The 18,859-nt window shown below is 45.1% G+C and overlaps 1 protein-coding gene across 4 annotated transcripts in view; it reads left to right on the forward strand.

Moving 5' to 3' along the window:
* The window catches only part of KCNK10 (potassium two pore domain channel subfamily K member 10), a 134,192-nt gene that overhangs the window by 48,991 nt on the left and 66,342 nt on the right, over positions 1-18,859 (forward strand). For all 4 annotated transcript variants that reach the window (XM_079129276.1, XM_079129277.1, XM_079129278.1 and 1 more), the window contains exon 2: positions 6,386-6,726. In XM_079129276.1, the coding sequence (XP_078985402.1) occupies positions 6,386-6,726 (341 nt within the window). The remainder of the gene's footprint in view (positions 1-6,385; positions 6,727-18,859) is intronic.

The following is an 18,859-nucleotide window of genomic DNA, read 5'->3' on the forward strand; positions in this document are numbered from 1 at the left end:
AAAGTCAGCATTGGAACAGACCGTATGGAGGAGCCCCTGGGTTGTAGTCGCTCCACTAAGCTCTGTCTTGAGGCAGAGAGGAAGGGCATCTGATCATCCTGGGGAGGGGCAGTCACGGGGGGCTTCTAGGAGGTGGTGACCCATGAGGTGAGTTTCAAAGTATGAGGAGGCTTTGCTAAAATGATAGAGTCAGGAGGAGAAAGGAATCTGGGAATACAGCCATTTCTCTGGACAATCCACAGGCCAGCATTGGAAGGTGGCTCGGTGTGGGCCGCTGGGATGCCACTGGGTTTGGTTGGGGCAAAGGTTGCTTGTGGAGGTGTGGCAGTGGGTGAGTCTGGGAGATAGCTGGCGCCAGGTCCTAGAGGGGGGACTCTTGGAGCGAGCCATGGAGCCTGACCTTTACCCTGGATGGTTGGTGCCTTCAGGATCTTAAGCGTGGGGGCAGTGAGCAGATTCACCCCGAGACTCCAGGTGGCTGGGATGTGCAGGATGGAGTTAGGGGGCACAGGACTGGAGGCTGTTGCAGTGATTCAGGTGAGAGAAGACGAGGGTCTCACCACCAGACGTGAAAGGACAGATGGGAGACAAGGGGCAGCCTGTTCTCAACTTCCTCTTCACTCCTTCAGTCTGGCACCTTTCAGTCGGCCCTGGAGGGTCCCAGTCATCCCATGGTATCTTGGTCTCTTCCATCCGGAAGAAGAAGCTGGAGTTTTCAAGAGAGCAATGTCCAGCCCACAGGGACAGCCTCCCTTCCTCTGGTCTTTAGGGAATAGAGCTTGTGCATTTAGTGCGCGGAGCTAAGCCTTACTGCCTTTCTTGCAGGGACTAGCTTGATCACTGAGGGTACGGGGGTGTCACATGGGGACAGGAAGAGTGTGATTTGACCATGGGGGTATGTGGAATCAGAGCAGGCAACACTTGGCTCTAACTGCTGCGGTGACAGCTGCAGGCACCTGTGGTTGGCCCACCTGAGGGGAGGCTGTGTGCTCATCTCTCCTGCGCTCTTCCTGCCTCCCTCCTCCCCAGCAGCCTGTGGAAACCTACAGGGGACTCTAGGCAAGCTTTACAGTGGGGCTGTTGGGAAGGGCTGAGACACATCAACGCAGGTGGCTTTGGAAGGCTTCCAGACCTGGGGTTGGGGTAGGAGGTGAGAGGTGTTCTTTGCAGTCACAGTTGTACTTTGCCTGGGTCAATAGGCAGAGTCATGTTGCCGCGTGACAGTGGCACCTCTGAGGTGGCTGCATTTCAGGTTTCCCGGAGACCCTGAACCCTTCGGATGCCGCTTGTGTCAGGCAGCTTGGGGTTAGGTGTCTGAAGACAGACGCAAGCATGCCACTGCTTACTAACTTGTGAAAAGCTATTCAAGGGCGTCTCTCTGAGCCTCAGTTTCCTTACCCATGAAGGACAGCAGATAATGATCCCTGCCCTCCGCAGAAGGTTTTGTGAAAAAATGGGCTCATGCATGCATAAGAGCTTTGTCAATTCTCCCGCTACTCTGAAGGCAGGGATGTGTCACTCATTCACAAACCCCCAGTGCCAAATACAGTGCTAGGCAAACTCAAATGTTTGCTGATTGAATACATGAACAAATGATGCAGTGAAGTCCAGGGAGCATGGGAGAAAAATCTGAAGAATATAGAATTACTAAGAATTGGTTCAACCATGACAAAACTGATTTCCATATGTATCCGCACATCCACCCACATTTAGGTAAAAAGGAAATGTACTGACGTGTGAAGAAAAATTTAACAACGACCAATAACTGAAGAACGTTATCTTCCAACGTTTCCTTTCTTTGTTCTGCGGTACTGGGGATGGAACCCAGGGCCTCGTGCACAGTAGGCAGGCACCCTACCACAGAGCCTCATCCCTAGACCCAACATTTCCTTTATTATCAACTCTCTGCAGCCATTTTGCTGCCAAATATTTTTCTGCTGGAACTGTGAAGTGTTCTAGGCTATCACTTTATATGATGCATCCATTATTGATACAGTCTACGGAAAAGAACTCCATCACCACTAGGAAACAGAAGTAGTTAATCTCCTAGACTCGAAAATGCTATGATGGCAGTCTGAGGCAAAGGCCCTTTCCTCTGAAGTTGCTTTGTTTCCTACTGTTCTGTTTCTTTGCCACACGGGAGAACTGACGTTGAGTCACGTTATTCTAGTTTCAATCCTGGTTCCACTTCTTTCTGGGCACTTGACCTTGGCTAAGTCATTTATCCTGTCTGGGTCTCAGTTTCTGTGTCTGTGCAATGGGGCTGGGTGGTGACAGTCAGCAGGTGCCTGCGCGAGTCTGTTAGAAGGAGCGTCAGTGACCGAGATCCTCAGCTGCTGCTGTGAAATCCATTGTTGGAGCCAGGTGCCCTGGACATGCCTGTAATCCCAGCAGTGGGCGAGGATGAGGCAGGAGGCTCACAAGCTTGAGGGCAGCCTCTGCGATAGTGGGATGCTGATTCAAATTAAAAGATAAAAAAGGCGGGGGCTGTAGCCCCGTGGTAGAGGACTCCTTGATTCGATCCCCAGTAACACACACACGCGAGAGAGAGAGAGAGAGAGAGAGAGAGAGAGAGAGAGAGAGAGAGAGAGAGAGAGAGAGAGAGAGAGAGAGAGAGAGAGAGAGAGAGAGGAGAAATCCATTGTTTGCTGGGCTTGCATGGCAGGTGAATTTCCTGTGAGTCCCAGAGGCCGAGTGGGCGAGGATGCCCTGGTGGGGTTATTCCTGGGTTCCTGGGAGACCCAGGGCTCCTCTGAGGCCTGACTTTGGCTCAAGAGCTCCTTGACAACGTTGCTGAAGACTCCGTAGACTGCGGGTGATGCGGAGCTCTTCCATTGCCCCCGCCTCCCCTTTCTTCACTCGGGCAGATGGACAGTGTCTGATGGCCCTCCCAGCCTCCCCGACTCCCTCTCATTTTCTCTCCCACAGACATTTCCCCTAATCAAATCCATGCACATTTAATGCCTTCTCAGCATCTGCTTCTGGGAGGGCTTGGATGCACACAGTGTGATAATCCTTCATCGTGAGGTCCGAAGGCAACTATGTAGGCAAAGTGTTTATCAGAGTGACAGGCACGGGTAAGGGCTCACTGTGTGGCAGGGATCATCACCCCCATCAGCATCACAGGTCCAATTTGGCTTCTTCACAATTTGCACAGAGACCTCCAGAGGCTCATCCCAGGTCACAGGACAATTTTGTGTTAGTTCGAGAACAACTTTGGTGTCTGAGGAGAAGAAATGAACTAATTAAAACACCCTATGGAAGTTTTTCCATTCTAGAGAGTTTATCCAAATTCCTTTCTGGCCATCAAAATGTGCAGTCATGTATGCTAAAGAGGCTAACTCCACTTTTAGTCACATGCACAAAAGGTTTTGCAACGTCCTCAGGTCCCTGCCTGTACTCCTGACTTCTATGAATGTGCTCCAATCAGTAAACCGGGCAGCTCATTTGCTGTTTGTGACAACCCTCTGGTTAAAAACAACAAGAAAACTGCAGTCATTATTCACATCCCACAGATAAGCAAACAGAGAAGCCAAGTGACAGTTTCAAGGTCACTCAGTCACTGACAGTTTTGGGACTGAAGCTCTGATTTTTGCTCCAGTGCTTTGGAAACTCAGGAGTTGCTGGATCCTGTCCAAACTCTCTCCCAGGAAATTCTCCTAGCAAGCAGGCACCAGAAACTGGTTTAAGACCTTTCTCAAGCCCAATTCTGCCCAGCTCTGGGCTGCTAGAAGCTTTCGAACTACCAGTGATGCAGATCAAGGAAGGGAACTCAGCTCCAGTCATCCTTGGTCGCCTCATGAGATTTTATCCTAATGTTAGTTACCTGGCACTGTGGATGGAGTGTGTTCCCTAAGCAGACTGTCACCATCCCAAAGCTGGGGGGATCAGTGATTTATTTTCTGTTCAATCAGTGATATATAAATGCTTGCTATTGAGGGTGGTGGCAAATCTGGGTGGCATTTGTATGTCGTCTGAAGGAATAATCAACAACAATAACAACAGAAAATAAACATTTGCTGTTTAACATTTGCTTGCTCAGGCACTGTGCCAAGAAGTGGAGATCCAGTGATTGAAAGATGAACTTTCTGACTCTAAGAAGTTTATAGGCTAGTGGGGGGGACACTTGGGCCTGGAAGTGTCCAGCTTGGGCTGACATTGAGGAGGATGGCCGTTTGCCAGGCAGACGAGGGGGTGGGGGGAGGAGGCTCCTGACTGTGAGAACCTTGGAAGAGGTGTGCTGGTGTGAACAGAGCCCTGCTGTGTTTGAGGACCTGCTGTCCAGTGCTGCTGGACTGTCAAGTTGCTTTCCATCAGACTCTTCTCAGCACTGTGGTGTGATTCAGCTGTGCCAACATTCCTTCCCACTTCTTCAGCCATCATGGGCTGCCCACTGTGTGCCAGGCACCATGCAGGACATTGGGGATGCAGAGGTGGGGTGGACACGGCGCCTGTCTTCATGGAGCTTCCAGTCTAATGAGTAGTCTGGACAAGCGACCAGGCTCCATCAGTAACACAGTGCGGTGAGCTCTGGGCAAGGGGGACCTAATCTAGTGGAGAGTGTGTTAGTTTCCTGTGGCTGCTATAATGAATTGCCACAAACTTCAGGGCCTCAAGCAACACTAATTAATAATAGCATGGTTCTGGAAGTAAAAGGTTCAAAATTGGTTTCACTTGGCAAGATGTAAGGCTGGCTCCTTTGTAGATTCTAGGGGAGAATCTTTTCTTGGCTTTTCCAGTTTCAGAGGGACCATGACCCTTGGCTCCTGGTCACATCTCTCCCACCTCTGCTTCTTCCTTCATGTCTCCTTCTCTGTGATCTTCTTGTGATTATATTGGGCCCACCATAATCCAGCATAATCTCCTCACCTCAAGATCTTTAATTGACATCTTCAGAGTGCCTGTTGCCGTGTAAGGTCAGAATCACAGGTTCTGGGAGTAGGATGGGGATATCTTGGAGGCTCTTCTTCCACAAAGTGGTGGCTGATTTTAAATCTTTAGATGGATCCATCTGAGATCCTAGAGAATTTTGCATTCATGTTAAACCCCAGGGAAATTTAGCAATACATGACTTTATTGTAAAGAACAATATTCAGTAAAAGACTGATGGTCAGCCTAATTTCCAAAGAGAAAAACTGACTTCGAGGGTCTAGGATGACAGGCAGATGTTTACAGATTTAGATTCTTCAAATGGCCACATCTTCAGCTAGGTGTTGGCAGGATCATTGCCATCTTGAACTTGGAGTGAGAGTCCCGATTCACTTTGTCTTCCCCAGTGCAGAGATTGGGCAGTTCAGTCCAGCTGGAGCGGAATCATTGGCTGCACTTAGGTTGGCCATCTCCTAATACCTTGTTTACACAACAGCCAGGCTGCACCCCACAGAGGCCGTGATAACAATTAGAATTATAAAGGGGGACCAAATGGAAGTGCCAGGATGGGTCAGTGCTCTACAAGATTTCTGCACAGCTGCACTACGTGAGGGACAATTCCTCCAACTCTCTACCATTGCAGAAAAGCTGCCAGCTTAACCTATTTATTTCCAAGGTAATGAAATTGCCCTCACGGAGAACCAGGGACCTTAGAGAATTCCATGTGTTCTGAAAACCAGGGAAAATTTCCTTTTCAGTAACTTTTTATTGGAAGACAAGAGAACACAAAATTCTATCACTGACAGGCCAGGAATAGTTACATCTGAGCTATTGCATTTTCTATTATGAAATAAATCCGGGATCGATTTTATTCTTATGATTTTGTCACAAAACTATGTAAATTAATGCAAAACATGGCCTTTGTTTCCTCTGCTTGTTCTGTCTTTTTCTTTGTCTTCATTACTGATGGTCTTCAGAAACCCAAACCTTCTTTGCTCTGTCTGATTTTTGATTCTCCTTCCCTATAGCAAGATTGCCCTTCCTTGGTGACGAGACTGTCTTCTTTTAGTCATTGATATTCATCTCTTCTCTGCACTTGTACTTGGATAGAGTAGCTGGTCTCCCTTTCCTGTTTAATTTTCTCTAGTTGAACATAATGCCCGTTTTTCAAATATGTTGATTTTTTGATTTAAACAAGGAAGTTAAGGGAGGAGATGAATCATAAAGAACAGGGAGGTGGCTTTCCAATTTGGATGCTTGTAAGAAAAATGTAAGCATTTCAAATTCAATTAATATTTTTTTTTCTTTAAAATTAGGACTCCTGATGGTCATTTTTAAGAACTCAAAATGGGCACCTAGCAACTGATTCAATTCCCTACCTGCAGCCTTGGTGAACCAGTTTTTAATCCTCACATTGGAGAGCTGGCTTACACATGACATCTGTGCTTTGTTGCTGAAAAGTTTTGTGCCTTGTGTTCATAAACAAACTCTCTTTCCCCCTCTTCCCCACCCTCAGTGGCCGTTCCTGCAGCAGCCCCGCCGGTGTGTCAGCCTAAAAGCACCACTAACGCGCACCATCCCCAGCCGGCTCCCCGCCTCTCCATTTCCTCCCGGGCCACGGTGGTAGCCAGAATGGAAGGCGCCTCCCAGGGGGGCCTGCAGACCGTCATGAAGTGGAAAACCGTGGTCGCCATCTTTGTGGTCGTAGTGGTCTACCTTGTCACGGGTGGTCTCGTCTTCCGGGCGCTGGAGCAGCCCTTTGAGAGCAGCCAGAAGAACACCATTGCCCTGGAGAAGGCAGAATTCCTGCGGGATCACATCTGCGTGAGCCCCCAGGAGCTGGAGACCTTGATCCAGGTGAGCAGGGTAGAATCCAAGCGAGGGGCAACCCGTGGGGAGGGCGGCAGCATTGATTTTGTCTTTGTGGGTCACTGAGTTTTGCCTTTGGTGGAGATGCTCCTGGTGGTCAGGGAAGAACTCTCCGGGGTGGGCAGTGTTCGAGTTGACAATATGCAACAAGAGGGACCTCGAGTGCAAGGGCCCTGCTGTGGGAGCAGGCTGTGCCCTGCGTCACTTGGCTTTGGATCTGGTAGCCAGAGGCAGCAGCAGGAGAAAAGACTGGACTTTCCAATTCAAGTCCAGCGATAGGTGTTGATGAATGTTGTGGATCTGAACTCTGAGAAATGCTGGGATTTCTGAGCATTTCTGGGAAATGCTGGGATTTCTGAGGAGGCCCTAGAAGCGAAAGAAAGGAGAATTTTAAACAAGCAGGGATGCGTTAATCTATCCAAGGTCAGTGAGGGTGAGGTGGAGAGAAGGCCTCCTGGTTTGTGGGTGAGGGAGCTGTTGCAGGCTTGAGTGATTTAGTGGTTTCTGGGCAATGAAATAATAACGATCAGAGTAAGAGTAATGGCCAAGCTTGCTCTTCTGGGACACATTTGATGTGTCAGGAAGTGTGCTAAAGCCTTTACATACCCTGGGTATTAATGAGAAGAGATTCTGAGAACATGAAGGCACAGGACTTGGGAGGGAGCCTGCAGAAGCAAGATGGCACCCACAGGGTGGGGTGGGCATGGCAGGTTGGGCTGTGGGAAGGTGGGAAGGATTGGAGTAGGAGACTTGGGAAGTCTGGAGACCTGAGTGTCTAGGAAGTCTGACTGAGTCCAGAGGAGGGCTCTGCCTTGGGGGTGAAGGTCAGCTGCCCAATGTCGAGGTTAAGCCTTTCTTCTTTAGACACCCTCCTGAACTGTCAAGAGAGGGAGGTGGTGGAAGGTGGTGAAGCAGGGGACAGTCTCATCCTTCTGGAGCTTCTAAGGTTAGAAGGCAGGGAGATGGAAAAGACAGCTTCCACAATTCTTCATGGGTCTGGGGTCTCATGCATTAAATTCTAATGGCTGCTACAGCCCAGGATGGTGTAGGATCAACAAGTCTGGGCTGGCTTGTGATTTATTTATTTCAAACGATACTGATGAGGCAGGGGAATTTGTATGCTACTTATAGCCTGGCACCTTCATAACCATATTCATATTCTTTTTAAAAAAAATTTTTTTTGGTACCAAGTATTAAACCCAGGGGCACTTAACCACTGAGCTACATCCCCAGCCCTTTTTATATTTTATTCTAAGACAGGCTCTTAGTTACTTAGGGCCTAGCTAAATTGCTGAGGTTGACTTTGAACTTGGGATCCTCCTGCCTCAGCCTCCTAAGTTGCTGGGTTTGCAAGCACGCACCACTGTGCCTGGCTTAAATTAGTCTTGATAATCTGACTTGCCTCTTTAATAAAAAGAACTATAAATCCTCCCACCCCTGTATAAATAGGATTTCATAACTTTGCTTTGCTTTGCATTTGATTGCTGTCTGCTAGATAAATACTTTTGGAGTGAGGTATCAGAGTACATCGATAACATTGGTGATGTCACTGAGCTTATTCATGCATTTACTGATTAATTCTGTAATTATTTATTACCCATTCCTTGACCCTGTCCTTTTTGAAAGAGTTCAGGGACCAGAGTGAAGGATAGTGGGGTGAGTGCAGAGGTTCTGATTCTGCAGCTGCCACTAAGACGGGTTCCCTGCTTTTTTTTTTTTTTTTCCTGGTTTATGTGGTTATTCTAAAATTTATTTTTCAGTGGATACATACAAGTCATGTGTATTTATGGGGGCACCTTGTAATATTTTGACATGTGATGTGTACATTGTGTAATGTTCAAATCAGGGTCAGTGTATCTATCTGCTCAAACATCTATTATTCTTTGTGATGGAAACACTTTTTCTTCCAGCTTTTTAAGGTAGGCACAGAACATTATTGTTATCTACAGACATGCTGTGGTGCATTAGAACACCAGAACATCTTCTCTTCCAACTCTGACTTAGTACCCTTAACCTACCTCCCCTCATCCCACCCTCCCTTCTTTCTCCAGCCTCTGCTATACCAGCCGCCATTCTACTTTCAGTTTCTATGAGGCCGACTTTTTTAGATTCTACATATGAGTGAGATTGTCCCAGTCTTTTCTTTAAAAAATAAATCGACCATAATTTAAATCATGCAGACGTGGTTATACTCTCAATGATTAAAAATTTTTATTAACATGTACTAACTATGCATACCAATGGGCTTCAGTGTGATGCTTCCATACATGCATGTGACATGCATTAGTCATATCCCACCTCCCTTACCCCATCTGTCCCTTTCCAGTCTCTAGTAACCACTATTCTGCTTTTGAATTGAGTTTTCCAGTTTCCACATAATGAGAGAATCTGCAGTACTGTATCTGGTTTATTTCACTCACCATGATTTCCTCTAGTTCCATGCATTATGCCACAAATGACAGGATATTATTCTTCTTTATGGGTAAACAATACTCCATTGCAAGTATGTGTGTGCATATATTCATCACATATATAAATATATACATATATATCTATATATAAATATGTATGTGATATTGATATATATGTGATATATTATTTATATAGGTATATGTGTATATAGATATATATATGTATACATATCACAAATGTATAGATATTTATGTATACATATGCACATATATGAGTATGCATTATATCACATATGTGACATATCACATTTTCTTTATCCATTCATCTGTTGATGAGCATCTATTCTGATTCTGCATCTTAGCTATTGTGAATAGTAACTCATGGGAATGCAGGAATCTCTTTGGTATGTTGATTTTAATTCCTTTGGATCTATGTTCAGAATGGAATAAACGGATCATATGGTAGATCTGTTTTTAGTTTTTTGAGGAATCTCCATACTGATTTCCATAAGGGCTGTACTAATTTACATTCTCACCAACAGTAGAGAAGAGCCTCCTTTTCTCCACATTCTTGCCAGCATTTTTTTTTTTTTTTAATAATAACTATTCTGGATGGGTTGAGATGGTATCTCATTGTAGTTTTGATTGGCATTTCCATGATGGCTAATGATATTGAGCATTGTCCCGTATATTTGTTGTCTATTTGTATTTTTTCTTTTGAGAAGCGTTTATTCAGATTGTTGGCCGGTTTTTTAATTGGATTACTTTTTTGTTAAGCTTTTTTGAGTTCTTATACATTAATCCTCTGTCAGATGAATAATTGGCAGATATTTTCTCCCATTCTGTTGTTTGACTCTTCACTCTGTTGATTGTTTTCTTTGCTGTATAGAAGCTTTTTAATTTGATGTAATCCCTTTTTGTTAATTCATTCTTTGATTTCCTGAGCTAATGGAGCTCGATCCAGAAAATCACTGCCTGTGACAGTATCTTAAAGCATTTCTTCTAGTGGTGTCAGAGTTTCTGGTCTCTTACATCTAGGTGTCTGATCTATCTTGAGCTGAGTTTTGTACCGGATGAGAGATGGCGTCTTCTGCATGTCAACATTCAGTTTTCCCAGCACCATTTATTGAAAGGGCTCTCCTTTCTCCAATGCATGTTTTTGGTGCCATTGTTGAGAATCAGTTGATCATAGATGTGTGGATTTATTTTTGGGATCTCTACTCTGTCCCATTGATCTACCTGTTTTTATGCCAGTACCATGCTGTTGTTTTGATACTGTGGTTCTGAACTATGTCTTTTTTATTTTTTGGTCCCAGAGATTGAACCCAGGGTCTCTCATCCACTGAGCAACATTCCCCAGCCCATTTTTTATTTTTTATTTTGAGACAGGGTCTTCATAAGTTGCTCAGGGCCTTGCTAAATTGCTGAGACTGGCTTTGAACTTAGAATCCTCCTCCCTCAGTGTCCTGAGGGAGGGATTACAGGTGTGCACCCACCATGCCCGACTTGAACTACGTCTTAAAATCAGGTATTGTTCTTTTTGCTCAGGATTGCTTTGGTTATTCAGGGTCTTTTTTTTTTTTTTCTTTTATACGAATTTTAGGATTGTTTTTTCAGGTTTTGTGAAGAATGTCATTGGTGTTTTGATGGGGATTGCATTGAGTTTTTGTCTTCTGTTTTGACCTCAAAGATTTTTCTGAAATGATGTGTGTACGTGTGCATGTGTGTGCACTTAAGGTGATTTTATAACAATTAGAGAAAATGACTTCATTAGGCACCTGTGGTGAGTGGGGCACCTTATACCCACGATCTTATTTAATCTTTCCATGATGCTTTAAGTTGGTAATATTATCCCCATTTCGGAGGTGATAGTCCAAGAGGTTGAGTAACTTTTTAAGCTCCAAAGTGGCAGGGCTGGGACTGGAAGCAGGGTCTGTCTGACACTACCCTGGGGACTCTTTATGTAGGTATTTCTTTATAAAATGCTCAACTCTCAAATTTCTGTTTTCTATTTAGCAGTTTCCAGAATTTTAGTGATCAAAAATCATTGGTGTCCCTTCTTCCCTAACAGGAAATATTTCTTGGTTTCCTTCTACCCGGCCGAGTGTTTGTCCTGGACCTGGGGCACTTCCAGATCTCCACTACTGTGATTTAACGATTTACCTTGTTTTCTTTCTCACAATATAGTTAAACAGGTTTAGTTGCTGAATCTGTGTCAATAAAGAACCCAGTCGTTAGCATTTGCCCTTGTGTTTACACTTGTGAACCAGGGGAGCATTCTCACCCTTTGTGACTGAGCAGCACTCTGCGTAGTGACCTGAGAAATGGTATTTAAAAATAGTTTGTCTATACATTTGGAAGGATTTCAGTGTGCTGTGGTCTAAGCTGCAAAAATAGTATCACCGTATCTTAGCAGAGCCTGAACGGAGTGACCGGTGGGTAGAAAATGAGATACATGGTATTTATTTGGTCATGTCTCTTCTCTGCACTGAGTGAACCCACCATAGAGCTAAGCTGGATGGTGTGACTCATATTATTAATAACAAAAACAGAGTATTCAGAACAGCACGATCCCCACAAAACGCCTGGATAGGTTAGATGAGCCATAGCTGGTGAGTGATTTTCTGACAAATTAAGCTACTTTATGGGGTGCTGTGGGACTCTAGAGGAGACTGATGGCTCACTGTCCCTGAGAGGTGAAAAATGATAGATGGCTGCTATGGAGGAGACGCCGCATTCATTCATTCATCCACCCACGTACTCGTTCTTTGACCTGCTGTTGGACTCCTGTTCTATCGGGGAACCTCTGAATGCTGGGAATGGACAAGTGGAGAGGCAGACGCACCTTGAGCCGTTGTTAACTAGCCTTTCTGTCCTCCGGTTTCATCACTGATAAACTGTGCAAACCCCTCCCCTTCGGGTGTTGGAGGGACAGACCCATCATTCACCAGAAGGGCTTTGAGCTGTGGTGGGCACACCGTGAGCACTGAAAACGGGGACCTGTCACTGCAGTGGCCACAGCTCTTTTCTGCTGTTCGAGGAACTCCAACTTTCAAGCGGCAGTTCTTCATGGGGTTGGGGTCAGTGGGCTGAGGGTTGCCTCCACGGGGCATCTGACAGCCTCTGGGGCAATTTTGGTTGTCACACTGAGCAGTGACGACTGGCCTCTCCAGAACAGAGCCCAGGGATGCTGCCAAATATCCTACAATGCACACAGCCTGCTCCCGCCCCCCCAACAATAATCGGATCCAGCATGTCAGTAGGTCTAGAAGCCCTGGAGGAAGAGGCATGTAAGTCAGTAATTAAAATTCACTGAAATAGTTATTTGAAATATGTGAAAGCATAGGAGCCCCCAGTGAGACAACCAGAGGTCAAGAGACGTTTTGTGGCTGCTTATCTCCTTTAGTCCCTACATCTATCCCACGAAGAGGGTCTTTTGGTACCCATGTATGAATGAGGAAATGAGGCAGCAGAAGGTGAAGCTACATGCTGAAGGTTAGCAAGTGGGGGATCCAGGACTGGCTGCCAGCTGGTCTGGCCCCGCAGCCCAGGTCTGAACCACTGCACGTTTGAAGAGAGACAGGAGATATGGGAGGGGGTTGGATAGGTAGGTCATGGCAGCAGTGCATCTCAGGGGCCTTCATTTGGCCCCTTGAGGGAGCTGCAGTGGCCAAGGTGGCTTGAGCTGAGCGGGATGGGAAGAGGTGGAGGAAAGGAGCCTGGAAGCGGGTGGGATTTGGAAGGTGCTTTGCGAGCCTGCTGCGGAGTTTGGGGTTTATGTCGTGGGAAGTGGAGAGTCACAGGAGTGTTTAAGCAAGGTGGTGACACGACGGGAAATTCCTATGGAAAAAGAAGACTTTTAGCAATGAGGAAGTTGGGTTGGAGGATGGAGCTGTTGCAGGAAGAATGACCAGTTAGAAGAGAATTGCAATGTCATAGACGGGAGATGCTAAAAGACGGAGAAAGGGCTACATTAGAGAGTCGACAACAACAATAACAACAACAACAAAATCTTTAAAAAATTTTAAAATTTTATTTATTTATTTTTAAATTTTTTAAGTCATAGATGGATGCAATACCTTTATTTTAATTTTTTATTTTTATGTGGTGCTGAGGATTGAACCCAGTGCCTCACACGTGCTAGGCAAGCGCTCTACCACCGAGTTTCAACCCCAGCCCTGATGAAGAAAACTTGAACATAACTTCTTCCCCATTCAGCAGAGACTTCTCGAGTACCTGCTAGGCGCTCCATACCCTTGTCTGTTCAGGCAGAGGCCAAGTTGACCATGCATACCCTGCCATAAGCACCGGACCCTGGGGTTAACCTTCTCATGTTAAATTCTTTCCACTTATGGCTGTGTTACTTGAGCAAGTGTCGTGTCCCGGCCTTGATATCCCTTTGTTTTTTGTAAAATGGAGATTGTGATAATAGACCCTCCTGTGAGGGTGTTCTGAGGTAAGAAAGTGAGGATGGAAGGACACAGTTCAGTCACCTTTCACTATTGTTCCTGCTACTACATATTTGTTGGGGAACAAAGAAAGCAAGAAACCAGAAATCTAAATTGGGTGCATTCTGGAGTTCTCCTCAGGGAAGAAAAGAAAGCTCCTGAAATGCCCTTTGGGACTTCAAATCCTTAGTTTTTTAATTGACAGATTTTGCTTGTCCCTTCACAGAAGTTGCCCCCAGTGGCAACCTGCCTGCTTACCCCAAGTTACTCTGTCTCTGACTTGAGCCTGTTAGCGATGTAACTCTGAGAGGCCTGAGGATCTTCTGTGCAGGGTCAGGCCCCATCCACATGAACCCTTCTGGAAAAAGGAGACACTAATCCAATTCTGCTAGGTTGTGTTTGGTGTCCTAGGAGGCCACTTAACTGGAATTGGAGGTCAGGTTCAGCCCACTGAGATAAGATCCATCCATCACTAGACTTTTACAAGGGAGATTTCCTAGGGAGTTGCTGGAATCATAAAGAATGGCTATCACTTAGTGGTCTGCTTTCCTCTGGGCACTGACCTCAGGGCCTCTGTCTTTTAACTCATTTAGCCCTTGGATAGTTACTATCTTCATCATCATTCTGTTTTAGCAAAGAATAAATAAATTCTAAGAAATTAAGTAATTTGTCGAGGGCCATACAACCAGTAAGTGGGTACACTGGGATTTGAGCCTTGGCAAGTCCAGATCCAGAGCCTACCCACCTAACCATGGCTTATTTGCATCAATGGTGAGTATCCCCTGTGTTTCTTCTGAAAGATTTTACTCCAAAGGAAAAGCCTGAAGGGAGAAGGAGAAGTGATCTGGGAAACCTGGGCTGTCTGACGTGGCGCTCTGTGAGTGTGGCCTACTGCTCTTTCAAAGAGGGGAAGGCATGGGGTCAGATAGAGGGTGCCTCTGCTCACTGAACCTGAGCCCTTCTCATTGGGATTGCTGGGAGGCGTGAACATGACATAGTGTCTGGCAGAGTGCCTCAAATGTTCTGGAATACTCTTTTCTTCCCCCATTTTCTCAGAGTGAATTGCAGGGAATGCAACTGAATAGACAAAGAGAAGCCTACCTGGAGAACTTGAATTTGTTTGGCAGTGAAATAGAGTACATTAAATGTGGCTTTGTGTTTTTTTTTTTTTTTTTTTTTTTTTCAGTGCAGGGGATTGAACCAAGGACTGTGTGCTTGTAAGGCAAGCACTCTACCAACTGAGCTATATCCCCAGCCCTAAATGTGTTTTCGGAGTTACAGTTTACATGAACTTGATTTGACAGTCCCTCTGTCCTGAGAACTTCTTTACTCCATGCTGTCAAGTGTCACATTTGCCTGTCTTCCTATTCCTAGTACAATTGTCTGAGAAACTTGGTGCCACTGGCCTTGGAGAGAGTCATGAGGGACTCATCTTCTGTTATCCTCAAAGAATAGATCATGAAGAGTCTTTGCTGGTGATGGGAAAGGAGGGATGCTGCAGCCTTTATGGGTGTTGATTTGTAGCAGTCATTTTTTAGAATGTGCATTCTCAGATGTTTTTGGACTTCAAATGCTGTCCCTGGAGATTTGTGGTCACCTAGCTGCTGTTTCTCCTGATAATAGGAACATCTTGAAGGAGGGTGTTCATCGGCAGTTGTTTACTGTCAGATGAGGTGCCCACTAGTGAGGGCATAGGATTTTCCATTTTGATTGTCTGGATGTGATCCTATCAGAGTGAGCAGGTCACCTTACCACCTAAAATGCTGACTTTCCTGGCTGACTTCAGTCTTTGCCTCAGGCAAATTACTTAGCTTCTTAGAACGCTCTTGTCCTTAAAATGAGCACCTTCTTTCTTTTAATTTGTTCTAATTAGTTATACAGGACAGCAGAATGCATTTTGACTCATTGTACACAAATGGAGCACGACTTTTGATTTCTCTGGTTGTACAAGATGCAGAGTCTAAAATGAGCACCTTCTGCTCACGGTAGTCTCTTTTTCTGAAGAAAGTCTGGATGTTTTCATTTGCCTGGCATAACCTGGCCTGGACTTGCCTGGAGCGTGGGCCTTTGGGGAAGATGTCTCTTCTCATCTTGCTTTGTCTACCCCTCTCTGACTGGCTCCGTGACAGATTATGTTGGTGAATAGCAGCTATGTCTTTGGTTTTCACTTTGTGACCTCTAAGTGATTTTTTTTTTTAATTTATTTTTCTAAGTGATTTTTATCCTTTCCAAATGGAGTACTGGGTATTTGCTCAGTGCTTGGGCCTTAGACTGTGTTTAATGAATACTGTTTGGTATCATTCATTAAACACTGAGTGTGAAGGCTGGGTGGTAGGTAGTTTGTATGTATTACTGAGCCTCATGTGACTCCCCCCATTGCCCCAAGAGGTGACCACAGTTAATGCCCCATTTAACAGAGGGTAAAGTTTTCATACCTTTCTAGTGGCAAAAGTAGGATTTGAACCTGGATTTCTCTGACTTCGGGACTCATGCACTCTTAATTAGATTCTCTCCTTGGCTAGACACCATGGACTATGGAGTGTGTGCTGGATCAAGGCAAATTCCTCCCCACTAGGGAAAATCCACTCAAATGATTGATGGGGAAACTTCCCTGGTGGGGGTTGGTGCTTGCTTTTTGACATGATCTCCTTCTTCCCTCCTCCCTGCTAGATTTGTAGCCTTTCGGATACAGAGAGGGTGTCCATGGACACCCTGGTACTGATTGTTTGTCTCTGGCACTCTGACTCATTTCTGACACCACCATGTTTGGGTTGAGGAGGATTCATTTTAAGAGATGGGCAGCTGCATGAGAAGACTGAGTTCCATGCTGAGGTCCTGGTTGTGGACCTTTGAGGTCATGGTGACCAAAGCTGCTATTCTGTGGATATAGAGAGGGCTAGATATCGTGAACTGCCAAAACTTTGTCTCTAGAAGCAGATGTTGGGTAATTTGTATAATCCTCAAACATTTCCCAAGGCTGTAGCATTTACCATTCTCTTCTTCCAAGACCCATATCACTCTCTCACTCATTTATTAATTTATTCATTCTATGAATGTATTGACTGCTGTTTTCTAGATACACACAGGTGCTGGGGTGTAGTGTGAGTAAAAGACAGATTTGGTCCTTGCCCTCTTGGAGTTTACAACTGGGAAGACAGAATGTCCACTTTTTGTGATTTTGGAGTAATTGTTAATAGTACCCCATCATCTTTCAAAAGCATCATGGCTTCAAAAATACATTTGTCGGTAGTGGAAGAGGGAAACCTTGTGCACACAATCACATAAATGTGCGAATAAAACCAGGATGAGAGCTGCAAAGGAGAGGTGGGTAGAGCCATGGCACACCTGAGCAGGACAACTGACTCTAGGACAGGGATTCCAGGCAGGGAGACCTGAATGCCAACAGACAGAGGCCAGACCATGCAGAGACTGACTTTGGATTTTATCCTAAGAAATTACATGGTTTCAAGCGTCGGGGTGAAATGGATCTTGTCAATGAGTTCATTACCATTTTGATCCTCATGTATATAAACCCAAGGCAGGGCAGTGGTGGCTAGCAGCTGGTTTTAAGTCATTTGTTCATTCATTTAACAACCAAACGTTTATGGGACGCCATAGTTGGATCTCTGATTAGTGTTTTTCTCTGAGTTTCTGACCTGGTGTGTCCTCAGTGGAGCTGAAACTCAACTCCTGGAGGCACCCTGCATGGGCCCTCCATGTTGGGTGGTGCCCCACTTGGTCCCACAGATTAGACATTCATATTTTCACTACATTTATTAAGGCTCTATTGGGTAATCTTCGCTTTTATCATCTGCTTTCTTCCATGACTGTGAGCTCTCTGTGTCTTTTTGATGTATCCCACATTTCTGGCCCAGTGGTGAGTCAATGGAAGATGCGTAAGTTTTGAGGAATGAAGCAATGGTGCTTCTTGCATTTGTATTGGAGACTGAGAGCCCTTCATTTAGAACTTTTGCAGAAGCAAAGCAGAAAATTCTTTTGTTTCTATGGAATAGAAATGCCCTTTCTTTTTGGTCTGGTTGTAATACTTCCTTCAAAACTTTCTGTCTTCTTTATGCATGAGCAGATTCTCTTTGGGGGTATTTATAATCCCCAAAACTTTACATTTAGGAATGTGGGATTTTAAGGAAAGCAGTCTGTCAGAAAGTATGCACCTGAGATGTCATGCATTGGGCCATGGGAATCCTAGCTGTGGCTCCACAGTGTCCTTTTCTGTTCTAGGCTGCCTCTCTTCTAAGCAGCTTTTTGTCCAGGAAGTTTAGTCAAGATCCGAGGCAGCAGGTGACCTCTGGTGAGAACAGGTCTGGGTTCTTAGGGACCAAGGACACAGCTCTGAGGGGCTGAAGTGATTCCTTCTGGCTGTTGCCTTGAAGTTAGAGGCGCTGTCTGTTTGTCAGTGAATCGATCATGCAGAAGATTGTTCAGTATTTGCAGGATCAGACCTGCAACCCCTGGCCTGCCCCTACAGGCCTCCACTTCATTATTATTATTGTTTTTATCCCCAGGGTTGTTGACTCCATCACTCTTTAGTGAAGAAGATTTAAAGCTTTTAAGCCAGAGATTAAAGAACTAATGGAAATTGGCATGCCACTGGAAAATGAATTTGCAATCGAGAACTCACTGTTCCAAACAACAAAACCCCAAAAACTCCCACAAAAATAAAACCAGACCTCCAAAATGAATGGTACCCTGTCCACATTTCTATACAAATGTGCATGTGTTTGCTCTCATTTAAAGCATTTCTGTATTCAATGAAACAATGAGATTTTGATGGTAGGTGACGTGTACAACTATTCTCCTTACGTATAATCAAATATATTCATTCAGATAACTAATCTTTACTGAATACCTGTCATGAAGCAGGTGCCCTTTTAGGCTCCAGTGATGACAAAAAATAGCAAAAAAATGCAAGATGTCATCACCCTATCCTTAAGGAGCTTGCAGTAGAGCATCGACTGTGTTACTAGCTAACATCGCAGTGTTTACTCCCATATGTGCTTTACATACAGTTGCTCATGTAGTCATTACAACGAGTTCCTTTGAGACAGGAGTAAGGAAACAAGGAACAGAGGAATTAAATAACTGGCCAAGCTTAAGTGAGAGGTAGTATTGAGATCTGGACAAGGCAGTCTGGACCTATGCTTTTTACCCATGATGCTCTAGTCCGTGGTTGGGAAGACTGACTTGGCTTGCATGGAGTCCACCTGTGAGGAGAGTATAGAGAGTGATGATTGCTTCCTGGCT

This window comes from Sciurus vulgaris (assembly GCF_902686455.1).
Source record: "Sciurus vulgaris genome assembly, chromosome: 2".
Lineage (NCBI taxonomy): Eukaryota > Metazoa > Chordata > Mammalia > Rodentia > Sciuridae > Sciurus > Sciurus vulgaris.